This window comes from Ostrinia nubilalis, chromosome 20 (genome assembly GCF_963855985.1).
Source record: "Ostrinia nubilalis chromosome 20, ilOstNubi1.1, whole genome shotgun sequence".
NCBI lineage: Eukaryota > Metazoa > Arthropoda > Insecta > Lepidoptera > Crambidae > Ostrinia > Ostrinia nubilalis.
The window spans coordinates 8,818,801-8,838,964 of NC_087107.1; the positions used below are offsets into that span (position 1 = coordinate 8,818,801).

Genomic DNA, 20,164 nt, shown 5'->3' on the forward strand with positions numbered 1-20,164 from the left:
TAATTTTCCATGATCCCCAGTTTCGTCGGTGTACTAGTGTTATGTTTGTAAACTAAATACACTAAGGCTGAGTTGCACCACCTAATTTTGAGTTTTTTGTATGGAATTTGACAGATTTTTGACGTTTGTCAAAGTTAAAATAAGATGGTGCAACCCAGCCTTACAGTTTTTTTTTTAAATAAATTAAACTAAAACAATGATTATTCTTTGCTCTTTTTAAAGAAGATTAACAAAAAAAATCTAATCGAAACTTAAAGTGATGGTGGCAGCACTGTCTTAGTGTGCAATAATTAGGTAATTAATTAACTCTTGTATAAACTACGAATATAATTTATACTTTTGCATGAATATATCTTAAATATGTAATAACTTTTTTCGAGTTTAAAACTAAATTTGTATTTAATTCTGTTTTACGAATAAAAGGATTTTTAACCTAGCGTTTTCAGCTATTTATAATATTGGCTGTACGCATTTTTGTTTCTTTTTGTTTGCCAAATAAAATTGAACTAGCAGCGAGTAAAATCAAACTCAAATGATTTCCGTTTTTATTAAACAAAACTCAACAAAAATTACACGGATAACATAAATTAAATGGGAACAAGAACCTCAGTGTTATTTGCATCGTGCGTTTCGTAAACGACATACTGAAATAAACGCTATACAAAGTAATGTTAAGGGCTAAAATTAAATATAGTTTACTTTACATTCAATAAATAAATTAAGCAATAACGTGCGTTATGAACATGAAACGTTTTTAGACTAAAGACGCAATGTATCATAGAACACGCCGAGTCTAATGTTAATTGTGATCCTTATAAAAAAGTAAGTAAAAAAGTACTTAATTAATACAAAACTGAAGCAGAAATGCATTTACAAAGAGTTCTAGATTACATCATTATGAAGACTAGGGCAACTGATGCCTCATTGACTAGGTTAGATCGTAAAATAGAAATATCACATCGCATTACAGTATAGATTAAGACGATGATAGAGAACATGGTAATAATTATAGACACTCATTTTAGTACGTATTAAGGCCCGTTTGAGTTAAGTACATTATTGAAGAAGTCGAAAATTAATTTAATAGTACAGATAAAAAACTAACAGAGGCTAACTTAAGCTATACATACAAATACTCGTTGCGTCGAATTTTTACAACCTTACATGCAAACCAGCGTTGTGGTAGACAGTATTTTGCTTCACATAATCACATCGAATTCGTTTGAAGAATTTTAGGATCGTGACGAAGTTTTATAAAAATAAGTTACCACAGCTGCGTCCGTTCAGAAATAACCGAAAGACTTAAAAATACTTTTCCTAAGCTTAGTCTTCAGTGCCGGTGATCCACTGGAGGTATTTGAAGGATCTGGATTGGAGGGGACTGGCGCGGGCGTCGGCGTACTGACGTGACTGCGGGTAGATCGGTTGCTCCCTGGAAATTATGACGAATGACATTAATTATCAACTCATTACAAAAATATAACTCGTATGGAAAGGGCTTTGATTCACATGGTTTGACGATATTCAGAAAGAACATAGATTTGTGTTATGAATGATATTAGTTGCCAAAACTTTTCTGTAGAGATGTTTGAGAATATTCATTAATGTATCATTGATCATAGGCAGTTCATAGCACAGTTCTTCCATCATAAACATGCAAAATTGTACATTACTTTCTTTCTCTATAATGACAAAGCGAAAAGCTGTTATCTACAAAATGTATTCAAATTAGATTATGCATGAAAATTACAGCATTGTAAGTGTAACGTAGTCTGTCTTGTGTACATGGTACATGTAACCTTGACTTTAAAACTTGGAAAATAGAGTACCTTGGATAATAGATAGTTGATAATTTACGGTGGATATTTTTAATTTAATACAACTGATGCTCTATTTATGTAATATCTTACCTAGGTTCAGCAGAAGCACGGGACTGGGCATGGTACGCAGGCACGTTAGGGTTGTGGTAGCTTTTGGCAGGAGGCACCAGCGTGTGAGTCTGCACAGGCGGGTGCTCCGCCACCACCGGCGCCTGGTAGCTGTTCGGGTTGTATCTGTCCACCGACACGCCCCTCACCCTCTCAGGAATCGGATCCACATTACTCTTCGCGTAAGTACTCAGCGGCCGACCGCGACCCAAAGTGTTCGTCTTGAACTCCTGGGATCCAACGTACTCCGACTCAAAACTCCTCTCGCGGTAAGAATTAGGTCGCAGCGTTTGACTCCACGTTGGCGTCGGCGTATACGTTGATGATGGAGGAGGCTTAGCATATTTGCTGTCTTCTTCCCATGGCGGCTTCACTGAAGTCTGCTCAGTAGTTTGAGAAGAAGTCTTCTCAGTAAACTCCCGAAGTTCCTTTCGCCATTGCGGCTCCGAAGTCTCTACAGGCTCGTTGTTGTCATAATAGTATTGGGGAGAAGGATCCGGCTGAGGCTGGTACTTGCTCTCTCCAGGGATGTAGTTAGATTCTGGCACAGTGATGTAACGCCTCTCATATTCGCTGTAGTACGTCTTCTTGCCAGGCACCCTCGGAGGTTCCACGGCATTCACATGCTTCACAAAGGACTGGTTAGGAGCAGGCGGTATGTAGGCCGTAGGAGGAGGCTTAGAAAACTTGCTCTTAGGAGGGGCGGGAGTCCAACCCTGGTTACTGCTAGGAGCGTAAGAGCTTGTTTGTGGTGGTGGCTGATAGTAGTTTTGGTTTGAGGTGTCAGCTACGTAGCTTGAATCTTGTTCCCATGGTGGAGGAACGTAGCTAGAAGAATACTGTTGTGAAGATTTTTGATATGACTCAGTGGTTTGGTTGCGTAAAGAGTATTGATTCTGTTGTGTGTTGTATGAGCTAGAAAGCTGTGTGTCAGTGCTGTAAGTGTTACTGCCCCAAGTGGAAGGCTTGGGTGTGTAAGGTTGGTAATTGTTCTGTTGATACGTAGTATTTGTGTTGTTATCAGTGTAGATGGGTTGATATTGGGCTTGGGGTTGAGCTTGAGGTTGGATGGGGGTTTGCGGTGGGAGCGGGGTCTGGGGTGAAAGATAGGACTGGTTCCAAGGCAGGCTCGGAGCAGCAGCAGGTGTTGGAGTGGTCACATTGTTGTACAAAACGTTTTCTTTCCTGCTTTGATTTTGTTGGTACCATTGACTGTTAGTAATTGTGCTTGGCTTGACATTGCTGACGGTAAGGACTTCAGCTTGTGGTTCTTGGGACCACTGTCTCTGCTGGTCGACGGTCTGGTTGCTGTATTGGTAGTTGTTTTGATAAAGGTCTGAAGATGGGACTTGGCGCTCCATGCTTAGCCTTTCAAGAAGCAAGCTGTGACGCCTTTCTTGAGGTTGAGCGGGAGCCGGAGGGTAGACAGGCTGATAAGGTTTCGCAGGCTGAGGAGATGTGGAAATCCGATCCCTGCCTGGTGCAAAGTAAGTTTTGACGGTAGGTATACCTTGTTGAGTTAGTTGTTCGTAGGTGCTATCTAAAGTTTTCGTTGTGCGGTTAACTGTTACAATGTTTTCAATTCTGTTGTATTCAGTTTGGGTGCTAATCGGACCTGACGGTCTTTCGTTACTGGTGATTATTTCAGTGTTTTGCGTGTGTGATTTGGTGATTGTTTCTGAGGCTGCACCAATGGGTTTGATTTCCACATCTTCTACTTTCTCCAGTGGAATAGATGGTTCCCTCAAAGGCACACTAGGTTCAACCTTTGGTTGAGGCTGTGGTTGTGGCTCCGGTTCGGGTTTCACTTCTTTAGTTTCCTCGACCTCTTTCTTTTCTTCTTCTTTAATCACTTCTTTCTCAGGTTCCTTAGGCTTTGGCTCTTCCTGGGCTGGTTCTGGTGCAGTTTTGACTACTTCTTCTTTTTCAGATTCATATTCTTCTTCAGTATATTCAGACTCTTCATCTTTTTGCTTTGATTCTTCCGTCTTTTCTACCTTTTCCTCGACTTTTTCTTCGGCTTCTTCAAACTCTTCTTCCACTTGTTCTTCTTCAACTTCTGCGGCCTTTTCAGGTTCTTCTTTCTTTTCTGGTTGTGCAGGTTCCTCCACCTCTTCTTCTTCTTCTTCCTCCTCCTCTACTTTTACCTCTTCTTTCTTAACCTCAACTTTTTCTTCTACCTCTTCTTCAACTTCTTCCTCCTCAACTTGGACTTCCTCTTTCTCTACCTTCGGTTCTTCTTTAGGTTCAACCTTCTTAGGTTCAACTTTCTGTTGGACTTCTTCTTCAACTTCTTCTTCTTCCTCTTCCTCCTCCTCTGTCTCCTGCTTTTGTACTACTGCAACTTTCTTAGTAACTGTCGTCTCTGACCGTTCTTCTTCTGTGACTATTTTAGTTTTTTCTCCATTCTGGACTGTTGTTGATGGCTTCTTGATAACAACTTCTTCTGTCACCTCGGCATTGCCGTTTTCTTTGACTTCTTCAACGACTACTTCTCCACTCTCTTCTTCTTGTTCTTCTTCTTCTTCATATTCTTCTTCTTCCTCATCCTCCTTTGGTATTATAGTCGTTTCAGTTTTTGTGGCGATCGTTGTTTTGCCATCTACAGTGGTTTTTGTTATAGTGGTCTTAACTTCTTCAATGCTGCCATCAGGCAATTGTTTCTTCACAACTTCAACTTTAGTTTCAGTCTTTGCCGCAGACTTTTTCGTAGGCAGCTTCACAGTCAGTTGTGCTTCAGAGTCTCCGTTTTGGTCCCCATTTTGAACTTCTGATTTGCTTTCCTTCTTTACTTTTTTGACCACTTTCACTTCTTTCTGAAAAAGATAAAACAAATATGGCTGTAGTAAACCACAAAACTTCTTCAATTTTGCATATATTTTGGGTTAATCACAATGAAACCAAACTTAAATGTACAGTCGACGGCACATCAGACTATATTTTATAGCAAAAGAAGACTTATTACAACTAAAAAAAAATATCACAATGTTGAGCTTGATGTTGATGTGCTGCCGTCTGTACCTACATTGTTTTAATTTAAAAAAAACCACATAAGCTGTTAGATAAGTTAATTAAAAGATAAAAATATATAGGTAAACCTAGCATGAATAAATTAATTGAATGACTGTAAAAAAAACAATCATAATAAAAGAAAACCTGTTTCTCTTGTCTAAACCTTGTAAAGTATATACGTATAAGTAACGATAAAAACACTAATGTATATGTAAACATAATATGTATACAGTAATTTTAAGTAAACCTGTTCATCTTCTAATCTTGTGTAGTCTTCTACTGCTTTTGTTTCGAATGATGGAGATATCCTTGGAAGCGATATTGGTTCAATAGAAAAGTCCAAATCGATATTACTATCATCTGACGTTTCATTTTCTAAGTTTATTGACACATCTGCACCTTTTTCACTGTCTTTTGGATCCTTTAACTCAAAGTTAAAAGTCGGTGTAGCACTCTCCGATTTAATTGATACTTTAGTTGTGTTTTCACTGTTATCTATATTACTTTGTGGTTTCAATGTCACATTACAAGTCAATGTCGTGTCGTCAGAATCGTCTTGTTTGTTGGTAACTTCCACAGTGTTTTCAACATTCGTTGTTTCATTGGAATTTAAATTAAATGAGACTGTTTTTTCTGAATTCACATCAGTAGCTTCGACATTGCTTTTAAGGTCATCCTCTCTACTATGTGTAGACGATATGTATCCCGAATCTATAAGAATGTCGGTGGCTTTAGTTTTGTCAGAATCGTTGCTTTGATTTGACTCGAAGTGAGGAAAAGCTATATTCTTAGTATTAATACTATCACTAGTTTGTTTCAAGTCTACACTTGGTGCTGTATAATCGAAATTAAACAATGCATTTGTAGGTTTTATGCTCTCTCCAATACTACTGTTTTCTTTTAATTTTACGTTTACAAAAGCAGATTCTTTACTATCCAAAGGCTTATCAGATTTGAAAACCGGTTGTATAGTAGGATTATTGAAACCATTGCTGTCCCGCGGAGCAGCACGTAAGTATTCAGCTTCATAACTCATTTCTGGTAGATAAGATACTGGGTCAGTACTCCCGTAACTCATTCTCGGTAGCGTATTTGAATTATTAGGTTGAGCATTGTATTCATACATTGAAGTTGGTCGTTGGTAACTGGCATTGTTGTTGTTTACAGGTGAATAAAATGAGGTGGTATTTTCTGTTCTGTTTGGTTTCGGTAACTGTGTTTGCTGAACTTTTGGCACTATAGGTTCCTTAGGCTGGCTTGGGTTACTTCGCGTCCGCAGCAACGACTTCGGATTGGCTGGTAAGTTAAACGTTGGGAACACTTGGACAGGGAGACAGTTGAAGTTGGGAACTGCAATCGTGTTCGCAGGCGGCGATTGCACTTGCTGCACTGGGATTTGAGGAACACCTTCATTCATAGCATTTCGCATCAACCGTTTTGCCATACGCTCTGACTTAATCTCTGACAAGTCCAGCCCGCCAGGGGTATACGTAAACGGCTTCCGCTCCCTGTTCATGGCGCTGTGTAACGCCGACGGCGGATTCATTTCGCTGAAATATTCCCCAACAAATTATATATCATGGCAATATTTTATTTATTCCCACTGAGCGGTTTCTGGCAAACTATCAAATTGTTTTGAAAATACTCACTATGAACGTTACACGCAAACAGAACTCACTTCCAGCACGAGCACGTGTTTTATTTGTCACATTTGTCTGCCACTGGGTTGCACTAGATCAATCCACATCACGGTGTATTGGATGGCTTGTTTTTGGCGGAACTTGCTGATATTAAACTGGGAGCGGTTAAATATAGCTCGGTTTAAACGAGCCGGTACATCGCATCGGTCGGAGGTCCGCGCGGCGGCGGCGCTCTGCCGCCTACTGAAGCGTGCGCGCGCGCAGCCGTATATTTTGGTCGCGACCCCGATATTAACGGTCGCCTCATCCACAATAATTTGTCTTGGGCAAATCGTGAAAAGCATACACTTCCGATGCGCTGTTATTTATTGCATTACACTGTGTCCATTCATCTGTGATGCAATTTCTCTGACGTGCGTCTTCATGCATGGGCGCCTGATCACTGATGAAAGTGATTGAATATCGAGTTCGAGATTGCTAGCTAAACCTACCTATGCTAATTTCGATCAGTAAAAAATATTCATTGTGATTTCGAATAAATATAAAAACTTCTGCTTCAAATACATCACGGCTGTATCCAACACAAACAGTAAAGTATCTATTTACACAAAAGCGTTTTGTCCAGAATAAACATTTTGGGTTTCCCTAAAAATATATTATCTTGACCGCTGTCCCAGTCGAGGTCATCAACCTGAAGTGTAAATACAGCAATACTTCAGCGTTTTTATGCTGTTTTCTTTCTCTTCAAAAGTTTTCAGGATCTGTTATGTGAAAATACTTTTTTTTGTTTAATTACTGAATACGCTGTATTGATTACGTCTACAATGTCACTGTAATGCAGTCTATAAACCAAACCCAACTTGACAAAATGTTGGCAAAAGTCAGATAAAGTTTGAGCCGTCGACATGATTATTCCGGTAGTTTTGAAATAAAGCCGCCGACACCATGTCGGTGGTCTTAGTGTGTAGAGTCCATAAGAAGAGTTTTCAAAAGCTCTAACTATCAAAACAAGAAAAAGTCATTCAACTATAATCGCCTTACTTTTACCCATTACCAATCTCCACCATTAATTCTTATTCAAACGCATCAATGATCAAAATAACAATCAAAATAAACTGCTGTCCTGTTCCTTTGATTTCGACTGCTATTCCACATTACGAGATGCAATATCGAATCGCTATCGAATTCTTCGAAAAACGTTATCCGAATTTTCGAATTTTGCCATTCCTCTTACGCATAGCGAGATACCAGCATGAACGAAGGTGGCAGATAGATTTTCAACTACGTAAATAGCGATTCGGAGTAGGCCTGCATGGCGATGTTACACTATGCGGAAATTTTGACCGGGACGAAGACCGCGCACACCGAAGCGCACTCGGCGAAAGTAACTGAAGTGCGTGTTTACACTATATACCTTGATCAATTTCCCGCATACTTAGTGTAACTGCGCCAGCAGCCGGCTTTCGTTGCGCTGGTGCGTAAAGCGTAAGCTTGGTTTCTCAAAGTTTATGAAATAATAATTCTACTGAAGTGCGTGTTTACACTATATGCCTCGATCAATTTCCCGCATAGTGTAACTGCGCCTGCAGATTGGATGTCGAATCTTTCGTCGGGCTGGTGCGTAAAGCGTAAGCTTGGTTGCTCAAAGTTTATGCAATAATAATTCTATCCAGCGAAACGCTCATTTAGCTCGTCGAGATATTTGGGTTAGGGCGTTTTCACACTACGCCATTCCGAATATAGAAAATATTTTCCGTCCTGAGTTCATTTGAATTGTAGTGTATGATGCACGATCTTCTCATAATTTTAAAATAGGTTTTATTTGTATCGGTAGTTATTTCAGTTTTATTCACCTAAATTTCATGATGCACATATAGTCCAGTCAATAAAGCATTATAGATGGAAATCCGTGGAACACAATTTTTGACTTTGGGACTTTATTTAGACTAGTTAGGAGGTGAACATAGCAAAAGTCCCCGCCCTTAGCCCTTGAGCCGGCGGGGTGAGGGGGGTTAAAGGTACCTCTTTTCGGTTTTTCGCTTAATCCTCGGAAACTATGCGTCCTAGTGACATGACTACTATGAACCAAAAAAAGCTTATTCAATTTGCTACAGGTGAGATAGTCAAGTTTTTCTATATCTTGTATAGTTTTTGCGGCATCTGTTCTAGAAGGTCTGTAATATTGGAAATTTTATTTTTGTCTTACATGTTCCCATCAGGAGAAAATCGACTAAATCAACATTGAGCAAATATTTTAGACATGCGGAAGCATGTTAAGCCTAGTTCCAGGGAGAGGACTGCACTGTGCGTATATTTAGACGAATCAATTGGAGCCACTTTTGACTCCACATCACTCAAAAACTACTGTGCATTAATACTTCAAATTTGGCTCATGTGTTGAGACTTGCAAGATAAACATCAGCTTCAAATTTCATAAATATACCTCAAACGGTTCTTTAGGTATTGACGTCCAAAAATCTACATATCTGACCTATAGACCAATTTCAAACAACTTCCAGATGACCTTGAAGGTTCAAATTTGGCATACAGATAGGTAGATGTGTAAATACAAAGGAACAAATAAAAAACCAGTAAATTTTAACATTTTACTTTTTTAGATGGATTTTAGTGTTCTAAATGTCGATTTTTGAACGTTAATACCTAAATAACCATTTGAGGTATATTTATGAAATTTGAAGCTCATGTTTATCTTGCAAGTCTCAACACATGAGCCAAATTTGAAGTGTTAATGCACAGTAGTTTTTCAGTGATGAGGAGTCAAAAGTGGCTCCAATTGGGTCGTCTAAATATACGCACGGTGCAGTCCCCTCCCTGGAACTAGGCTTAACGTGCTCCCGCATGTCTAAAATATTTGCTTAATGTTGATTTAGTCGATTTTCTATTGATGGGAACATGTAAGACAAAAATAAAATTTCCATAATATCAGACCTTCTAGAGCAGATGCCGTGAAAACTATACAAGATATAGAAAAACTTGACCATCTCACCTGTAGCAAATTGAATAAGCTTTTTTTGGTTCATAGTAGTCATGTCACTAGGACGCATAGTTTCCGAGGATTAAGAGAAAAACCGAAAAGTAGTACCTTTAAGCCCCCCTCTCCCCGGCGGCTCAAGGGCTAAGGGCGGGGACTTTTGCTATGTTCACCTCCTAACTAGTCTAAATAAAGTCCCGAGGTCAGAAATTATGTTCCACGGATTTCTCTCTACACCGTCGTTAAAGCATTCATTGACTGGACTAATAGCAGATTCTCAGCATCAAAACACTTAATTTAAATTTTGAACTAACGCATTCCTTGCCAGGTATATTTTAATAGGTAACTCGCTATAAAAACATTGGAATAGTCCTTTCAATCATCAATACAAGACTAAACCAGCTTCAAACAAACCAAAAAAGTAGTAAACTTGTTTCTAATACCCTGCCTCCATTTCGTGGGGTTTCGCTGCGCGTGTGAAACGGGGCTGGGAGAGGCTTACAAAGATTTACAAGAAACTAGCTAGTTGCGCTAGCACGGTCTCCGACAGGGCAAAGCACGAACTTTAAAACCAAATAGGTACTAGTAAGTTGTTTGTGATTCTTGCCTTTGAACACTTTGTATTTAGCTTGGTTGGCCACTTGTATTACTGTGTGATGTATGAACAGATTCAAGACTACCTCAAAGCGATTTTGCCCGTTGTGAGCAAGTGCCCCTATAGGATTAGATAATTAAGTCATCAGCAGACCTACCCGTTACGGTAAATACTCGGGCATACCAATTAGAACATGGTAGTGTCCTGTTGATGTTTCTATACGATGCTGCATAAATGTGTGCAAATCGTAGGCTTGATTTTTTATCAACGTTAGAGCATTGTTCCAGAATGAGCCTAAACTTTAAATACGTCGTCTTAATTGTAGCCTGTCAATGAGGGCTATCGTTTTTATACTTAACAGTTGGCACCCCTGGCGATTGACAGGACCTTACTCTACAGTGGCGCCATCTTGATGAGTGCAAATGCGATAGTCCTCCTACAACTTTAGCACTCACCAGTTGGTGCCACTGTCTTCGCTACTAGCAAGTGACAGGACCTTACTCTACAGTGGCGCAAACTGGTGAGCGCTAAAACGATAGCCCTCATTAAGGACGCCACTAATAACAAAGCATAAGTAAAAAAAAAAATAGTTACACTAGTCTGTGTGACCGCGCCCTCAGAGGAGCTTACCAAGATTTACAGCAGACAAGTGCGATGCAGGCGGCGCGCGCGCATCGTTTGGCCGCCAACCAAAACATTATGTTCTATTACGTGATGGGGAATTAAAATTTTATGTGCAGACAGACTACAAGTTTTTATTGCAAAATAGATTCTATTACAACGACATAAGATACCTCAGTGTTTATCTCGACATGCTGTCGTCATTGTTACGTTAGCAGTTGTTCTATGTCGAAGAAAAATTTGATGTTTCTTAGCAAGGACAGATTTGAAAAGATTCCCTTTTTCCGGATTTAAGTATTTTTGTCTGGTTTTATTAAGTATTTTTTTAATAAAGAATATTAGGAGTATGTCTAAATTCCCCTAATAAGTCTTGTTATTGTTAACCCCTCAAGCTAAATATGCTTGTGTTAGGACCGAATTAAACGCATGTTCCAGCAGTTGAAGGGTTTTTAACTACCGATTCTGAAGTCATATTTGGGCTATTGTCGCCTCTAGACACATTAAAACACTGGAATTATTCAAATTATTCCTAATCAGAATGTAATCTAAATAATTTCATTAATAATTTCTACACTAATAAAATATGAATAAACGTATTCTAAATAGCCTTTGTCCGTGCATTTTGTCCATGTACCGTACAGGCTAAATTACCACACATAATCATTATTAACGAAAGTATTTAACGCTTGAGGAATGAAATCGAATGCGGCACAAAAAGTCCCCTGTAAATGCATTTGGACAATGTTTCTCAAACTTTTCACTGACAGATCTCCGAGAAGCGAAAATTATCAGACAAGATCATTTTCATCGAGAAATCCACTGCACCAGTATACATTATAGGTTAGTACAAGAAACAAATGAAAGTTAGCTAAAAAATATGAATTAAAAAAATAGTTCTTCGTTCGTAATTAGATTATCGATATTCTGAGAATAACCTGATCGTTTTACCTTAATAAAGGCAACAAAACATATTGTTCAAAGATTTACTTTCGGTCGAAACACTGTCCCTTATAACAAAAGGTTGAACTCGCGTTGAAAACTTGTTAAATTGACATTTAGTACGTAATTACATCATTTAAAACATGATAAATATGCATCGCGCGTTTAGCTTTTTTATATTTATTTTTTGGGTCGCAAAGATTACTGTTACTCTATTAATTGGGACCACAGGAACCCCCTACATTATTTTTATATCAAACTTTGAGAACCACTAGCTAACCGTTTGCATGTGAAAAAACTGCGTATTGCAGCACGCGACGATTTACATAAATGAATAAGGGGAGCCTATACTACGACGGAAATCCGAGCGTTTCTTTGCAAAACACCATACTAACGAGTATTACATAATCTTCTAACGTGGACGGGATTAGGGGCCATTACCCTAAGCGCAGGGGTCGGCAACTTTTATACTGAAAGTCAAAAGTGACAATAAACCTTTGAAGTTTCTTAGGTCAGTCAAAATTTCGTTTCATGGTTGAGTGGGTAACACACTGGTTTTCATGGTGCTGTTAGTTTTCAGCATTTTCTTTTTTCGGGGTTTTGACAAGAAAATATGAAATTAAGAACCCTAACCATTATTGCCAACCCTCCATAAGCGCGTAACACGAAGAGGAAAGACTAATGCATTTAAAACACATTTAAAAAACTGATGTAATAAAATCGAACTGAAATAGAATCAATAATAGCTAGCATTTTAGCTAAAAGCATCTGTCAGTAGATTAATGCACACAAAATGGAATAGAAAAAGTACTGGCATCATTTTCGCGCGCAAAAAAAAACCTAAACCATCACAGCACACAAAGCTGAGTTGCACCATCTTACTTTAACTTTAACAAACGTCAAAAGTCTGTCAAACTCCATACAAAAAACACTGGTTATGGTTAAAATAAAGTGGTGCAACTTAGCCTTAGTATTTCCCTAATTCAAGCTCAATAAATCTTTTTATCTGTATGTTACTCTCACCGACCGACCGACCTGACAATACCGTATCGAAATACACAAAGAGAAATTCCAAGAATATAACTATTCAGCTAAATGGATACCCATTATGTAGATGAAAAAAACCGTTAATGGATAAGATGTTACTTACTTTTACCTCGGTCTGGACAGACTCCCCTTTTGTTGCCATCCTGGAACAAAAGACGCAATTAAAATGATAGTTCGGAAATGTATCAAGAATACTCGCTCGCGGTATAAAGTATCAAGTTGGAAATATTTTTGCTGAATAGAGGGGGATGGGAGTGGGAAATACTTTGTGATCTTGATAAAAATATGTAAAAGATCATACAATAATAAAATTGACATTGAACTATCTCAGTGACCTCAACGTTTTCTTCACATTGGAATCAACTATCAGTTTCATCATCATAGACAATTCGTTGTCAATTATAATATCGTATACCTACTATTGAAACTTGCAGAACATCATGTATAAACAGTCAAAAATTTGATGTTCTCCAAATTTTAACTAAAAACTTATGAGAATACTCGTATCGGTAAAATTCTTCTCACAAACTTCAAACAGTAACGTATTGGAACTTTAAAAATTAATAACTGTTATCTTATCTCGTGAAGGACATAATTAAACTTAACGCCCGTATCACATACAGGGTGACACACGAACCAATCACAGAGCGCTATTCAACGCTTTGCGTTAGATTTGCTGCTTTACTTAAGCAAGCATCGTTTATGTATATGGGCGTAAATCTGTCACCACATTGTGTTTCTTTTACTTTTTAGGTATTCTTTTAATCTACGTACCGAAAATTAAAACTTCATTTTCATTAAACTTTACTATCTCATGACCTAGCAGCACTAACTTGCCTAATAATACTTTTCATACACCACGTAACATCTTTATTTAACCTCTACGTATCGTTCGTCTAAGCACCTAAATTCACACACAAATCGCACACAACCTGCTAATGTAAATATACCTTTATTGTCTCTCTAACCTCCCCAATTCCTTAAGTACTGCCAGAGTAAATACATATGAGTAGGTCATCTTCGTAGAAACGCCCGATCGAACGCACACACTGACAAAATTTAGCGCACCTCAACCACAAACGCTAATCCACGCTAAATTTTGTCAGTGTGTGCGTGCGCGCCGCATACGTATTGGCGCGCTCACATACAAACCGCGCTCGGGCGTTTCTATGAAGATGACCTACTCATTTGTATTTACTCTGGTACTGCGGTGTAACACAAATAAATCCGATCCCGGCTAATCCCTCGCCTTGTTTAATTATTTACAATAACCAATTACAAACGAAAGCGGTTTATTTAGTGGAAAACAACGTTTACGACCCCACTTAACGTTGGTTGCTATCGAATTAATTATACTTTCAAATAATGATCAACAAGATTTTGTAACTGAATCGGTGTAATTAATTAACAAGATACGTGAAAAACAAGGGTACGTGAAGGTTAAGTAAAAGGTTTAATCGTTTATTCGTGTTACATGAAACACGAATTAAGCATTGTCACACTAAATGCGGTCTGCGGTCTGCGGCCTGTCAAATCAACGCAGTTTGCACCTGTCACTTTGCTCTTTGCACGAGCCCGCACTGTCAGATCGCAGACAATATTATTCATAAAATGTCCCACACTGAACCGGCTATGACATTGACAGGAGGGCGTTACTATCATACTAGATTAATAGTTCTGATTTTTGCCACACCAAACAACCATTTAATTATGACACTGCAGTACTCTCAATACTAGGTTATTGCTACTGATTTTTGCTTGACGTTTCAGAATCGTTGGACTATACATGATGCGGGCTGCATTGGAATTCTTTGCCTGCTGCTGTCTTTCCCGAAGACTATAATCCGGGCCTTTTCAAGGCGAGAGTGAATAGGCACTTACAGGGCAGATATTTGCCATCCTAGAATGCATCCCACTTAACACCTTTGCTGCGGCAGTAACTTTCTAATACTTTCCATTCCTTCGGTACAAGGTCAGTAAACCTGGTATTAAAACTTACATTGTGGCGGCACAAGGCTTAAAGACCTTGTAATATTTAAGATATATTAATTTTATTTTTGGCTTCATGTTAATAGATATTGTGTTTTTTTTCTTTGAATATTAATAATAATGCATTTATTGACATACACCTGAAGGCGTTCGTGAATAACTTGTTTAGTATAAAAATTATAGCTATATTCAAAATACAAGGCTTATGCACCCTGTGCCGCACTTAAGTAGGGAAGTTTGGTGGGTATTCTAGGGATGTGAAATACAAATATCGATAGTTTAAATTAAGTTTTAATAAACATTAAAAAAAGTAACAAACAAAGATGTTTTAATAATTTAGTCTAAATATTTTACAAATAAGACATACGTGCATAAATACTTAAATAAGCTATATTTAAAGAAAACATATTATTTAATAACATTTAGTTACAACTTCAAATGTTTGTCACGAAAAACATTATTTAAATTAGCAATCGTGTAGCAAATTAAATTATAATCAATTTGCAGTTTTAATTTTGTTTGTTTCTCTTGACGCCATGTCGACATGTGCGTTTCTTACGAATGCGAGGCAACACTAGCTGCACGAAGCTAGCGTGGGGTGCGGTACCAGGTGCGCAGGGTACAAGGTGCTTCGACCTGGTTTCGCATTGTGAAGACATTTTATTACTTCCGTGCGGTACCAGGTCTAAACATCTGGTATTAAGGTAGGTACATCATTGGATTCTATTTTAAGAATACATCATAGATATATATTCATCACTTTCCTACACCGGACCCAATTGAAGTTATGCCTTTCGCACGACAAGGAAGACTATAATTTTCTTAGCCGCACGGTAAGCGAGACGTACACAAGGTCTATAGACCTGGTTTCGCACTCAACGTGTTAACATGTGCGAGTGTGGCTGGCATGCAAATACCAGCCTTGTTATGCATAAAAAAAATAACTTTGACCTGACCGCTCGATCGACCGATCGCAGAACGTACCCAGTGTGGCAAATACTTAAGTAAAATGCGTATTCGTGTTACATAGAGCACGAATAAATAAATCTTAATTATATGAACGCTGTCATTATCTAGAAGTGCGCTGTTCTTTTGTTTCAATGTCATTAAAACAACGAATTTGCTCTGTATTATTGTATCATTTACAAGTTAATTAGTATCCACTGATAAGCCTTGATCACACGTACCGAGTAAACGGGCGAGACAGTAAAATGTTTACTCGGTCGAGACAGTTGGGTGAGCGAGTCACATACTCGAGGGTCGGCCGAGCACTCGGCGTAATGTTCATACACACCGAGTACTCGGCCGAGAGCACTGTCTCGCCCGTTTGCTCGGTACGTGTGATCAAGGCACAGTGTTTTTCTACAGGCTTTTCCATTTCATTTCACACACTTGTTAAAATAACCTACAACATTTTATTGGTATCGTTTCAGATATACAATATACATATTACTGAATATTATTATGTACCTTACATACACCCGTATTCACAAACATTACTATGAGGTCTCATACGAACCAATCATAGAGCTCTATTCAACGCTGTGCGTTCGATTTGCTGCTTCACTTAAGCAAGCATCGTTTGTGAATACGGGCGATAGTCTTAAAGAATCTAGGTTAGGTTGTCTGTCCATCGAAAGACAGTCTATACGTATTTCTTCATTACGTATTTCTAAACCATTAAAGATAGCTCCTTCACAAGGTTCATGTTGGACTAGTATTTTTCTGCAAAGAAAGAAATTTAATTACATTTTGACATCCGCGAAACTGGCGAAACACTATATTTTCATCAAAATCCGTGTTCCACTGACTGTAAGAATTTTTTTTAGGGTTTCATGTTGTATTTATTCCGAGTTAGAATTTGGCTGTCTCGCGGGGATTTTTGTACATCGTTACAGTACAAAATACGATTGCGCTATGCGGCTAAAGCGGGCAACACATTACTAGCTCTACCTCCATTCTGGGTCTAGATCTAGATTAGATGTTTGTTCTGTCTAGATCTATGTTTCATGGTGTTTCATGGTCATAAAGTTTAGAAGGTGTTTTAGCACAACTACACCAATTTCAAGGATTTATTTGGGATATCAAACATTTGGACTTCAATTTAAATGAACCTTAAATGAACGTATGTTTTTTATGCAGGTACATACCTGACCTGGTCACATGACCGCAATCGCACCTGATATTAAGTGAGATGCAGTCTAGGATGGTACATAATATTATCTGACCTGTAAGTGCCTATCCTATACACTCTCCTTGAAATGTGTCTTTCAGATAAAACTTTGCACATATTTCTATATTTCTTTTACAGTCTCGTCCTTTACCGTCCTTTTCTCGTACCTTAATCTAGTTTTTTGACTCCCTCGATATTTGCTTAGTATTTTTACAACCTCTTTTTTCGGCCGTTGACTTATCTACAACAAAATCATGTTATTTTAGCTAAAAGCTTTGTTTTAAGATAAAACATGTGGGCTGGAATGATGAATTTTTAAAAGTAACTTTTAATGTATCATGGAAAAAGAGGCGAATGCACTGTCTACAGTATTCCAGGCCGTTGAACTGATGAAAAACATCTAAAAATACGTCATATATCATCAAAGGCGTGATGGAAGCAATAAAAGATAAAGGCAAAATAATGGACGTACAGCACACCAGGCTATACATTTCTATTGAAAAATAGCATTTATAACAACTAACATAAGGTGCCACAGTGTGTAGATTGATGTGCCGACGTCCGATATTCCCAAATAGACCGACTATTTGCAGGGTGCCAAAAATAATGTTTAACTTACAGTAACGTACAATGGCCTGGTCATTCCTTCATCCACCTACAATCCAATTTTACTAGAACGTTCGTTGAATACCTACTTTTTAAAATACATTGAAGACTCTACTGAAGACTCTTAAGCTACTACTACATTAATATACTTTACAAAAGTACCTAAGTACCTACCTAAACCTTTAACGTAGAAAAGCTCTCGTTTGAGAGTATGAGGCTTTCAAATCGTTAAAAAATAAAATCTGAAACGGCGCACATTTTTGTAATATGAAATGCATGTCTCTTTCTTAAAATACATAAATAACATCTACACAGAAATAATTTTAAAGTGTTTATCCGTTACCAATCAAATTCCAATTTTAATTGTTCTGGCTGGCTTTGATTTTGGCACAGAGAATGCAACCAAACATTGTATGGACGAGAATACATCAATATAAACACTGTGGCATGTTATGTAATTGTAATGGGTCTTATTTTGTAACAAAACTGTAATGTAATTTTTTTCTTCATAAATGTAAAGATGAGTATAAACTAGAGTATTTACTTACTTATAACTGAACAGCGAGCCGCTCTATGAAATGTTCTTGTCATCCTTTTACGAAACAAACGTACGTTTTACTTGTACTTATTGTACCATTATTGGTAAGAACGTTAAATTACATCAGAAATGCTCTAGTCTATACCTACTCACCTTTAAACCTAAAAAAGAACCGTCATTACTTCTCCAGGAAAAATCATACCAGAAAACTTCATAGACGTAACTTAACGTTTAGTTTCTCATTTAGTCATGACGGATTTAGCCCATTCTTGCTCTATAACCGTCACATTAGCATCCGAGCCGAATTGATAGTTTAAATAGTTTATTGTTATGCTGTCCCGAATGCGTGAAACCGACGTGATAAGGCTAAAATCGGGGCTAATGTTGCAGGCATATTTGGAAGTCTGCCTAATGCCCTCCTGACGAGCGTATTGTTTTTAATCCTGAAGATGAGGGTTTGGAGATAAAAAGCTTAAGTTATTGGTCACGCTCTACTCAATTAGGCCAACCTAAATAGTTCAGTTTTAGAGATCGTTTGTCTTTTGCTGATGGAAAGATAAGTGGGTATTTGTCTAGCCCTAAAATGCTGTTATTTTGAATGAAATATAATAAACAGTCACAAATGGCATGGCAATTTAAAACTTAGTTGTCGTACGATACGATATAAAAGTAATCACCGCTGGGCTAGGATGTGCGCCATGATGAATCTTATCGACGACATTACACGACAAATGTATGGGATTATCGTAATCAATCGATAAAATACCGTGATAGAAATTTATCGTGACGCGAACCTATCACTATTATTCACGTTTTTACACGTGTGAGTATGTCGTGGTCGCTTCAGTTATTGGAATAGGTGTTAGAAAAAGTTAACTAAATCTGTAAGAATATCTACATTGTTTCAGGGAAATCTTATTGTAAAAAGCTTTTGTTTTTAAACTTTTCATTGGCAAAACAAGTGTGCTGTATTTGCGCATCAGTATAAGATTGTTGGCATAAAAATTAAACATCAACAATTCAACAGCTAATGCTTTATTATTTCAAATTCAAGCAACTCGCTGAAATATCATACAGTAATGTATGGCGTGTGTTGAGCTATTATAACTATTGGTTCCGCGACTGGCGCGCTGCCATCGCTGATGTACAGCGTATTGATGGGAGATTATGAACGTTCTTTATGGCCCACTATTATTGGTGTTAGATATACAGGGTGTTTCTTTTTAGGTGTCGATAGTACGGGTGATCGGTGAATGAATATCAAAGATGTCAATGGGACTTCTTATAGCGATAGACTTTTCAGGTATAGTTATATTTTGGCTTATGTTTTGGAAGGACCAGTGTACTTTTGAAAAGTGAAATATATAAAGGGGGTGAAAAAGATAATAAAAGTGTATCTGGACAATCAATCCTTTCTCATAAACGATATGAACTTAGTAATGTCTTCGAGGACTATCTTTGACTGATAAAAAAAATCGTGCGGGGAAAACCGCGAGCAAAAGATAAAGTATTTGTTGTGTAAATTAAATAGACAATTTTGAAGTGAGGTTTAATTGCTTCATTGAGATTGCGAATGACATAAAGATACCAAAGATTGCGGTTTCTTTCTTCAAATTTTAATTATCTTTGCCAAAAATCTAATAAAAGATGCCCACGCCCCTGACATTAAAAATGTCAGTGACAATCTTGAGAGATCATTTTCTCCCCCATTGCCAGGTTCATGGTGAACTGACGGACGGTTTCGTAAAATTAGCCACTGAAAATTGGCAACAAAACAACTTTTCAGCAAGTTTTGCGTTTTTCACGCTTGTGTTAGATGTAACACAACGATTGTGATAAATGATTTAAGATAAAAACTAAGTATGTATGTGTCTATGTCTTACTTTATACATAAGAGTAGGTATAGTGTTTATGGAAGAGCAGATTATTATAACGCAAGCAAATCTTTGCTGAAAAGAGGCTCCTAATATGATGTATTGTATGATTTATATTAGTAACGTATATTTTTCTGAAGTAAATAGTAATTTTGATATTAATTTTTTTTAAACTACTTTGTACTAGCTGACCCGACTTCGTACCGCCAA

The 20,164-nt window shown here is 37.8% G+C and overlaps 1 protein-coding gene across 2 annotated transcripts in view; it reads right to left on the minus strand.

The window, feature by feature from the left end:
• Positions 1-531: 531 nt before the first annotated feature.
• The window catches only part of LOC135081595 (enolase-phosphatase E1-like), a 38,062-nt gene continuing 18,429 nt past the window's right edge, over positions 532-20,164 (minus strand). Inside the window, exons 1-4 of one of the 2 annotated variants that reach the window (XM_063976338.1) lie at positions 6,590-6,831; positions 5,188-6,490; positions 1,911-4,744; positions 532-1,432 (exon numbers count right to left, since the gene is read on the minus strand). In XM_063976338.1, the coding sequence (XP_063832408.1) occupies positions 1,324-1,432; positions 1,911-4,744; positions 5,188-6,486 (4,242 nt within the window). In that variant the 5' untranslated portion in view covers positions 6,487-6,490; positions 6,590-6,831 and the 3' untranslated portion in view covers positions 532-1,323. Of the gene's footprint in view, positions 1,433-1,910; positions 4,745-5,187; positions 6,491-6,589; positions 6,832-12,877; positions 12,918-20,164 lie in introns of those variants that run through there. The other variant, XM_063976339.1, reaches the window with a different exon arrangement.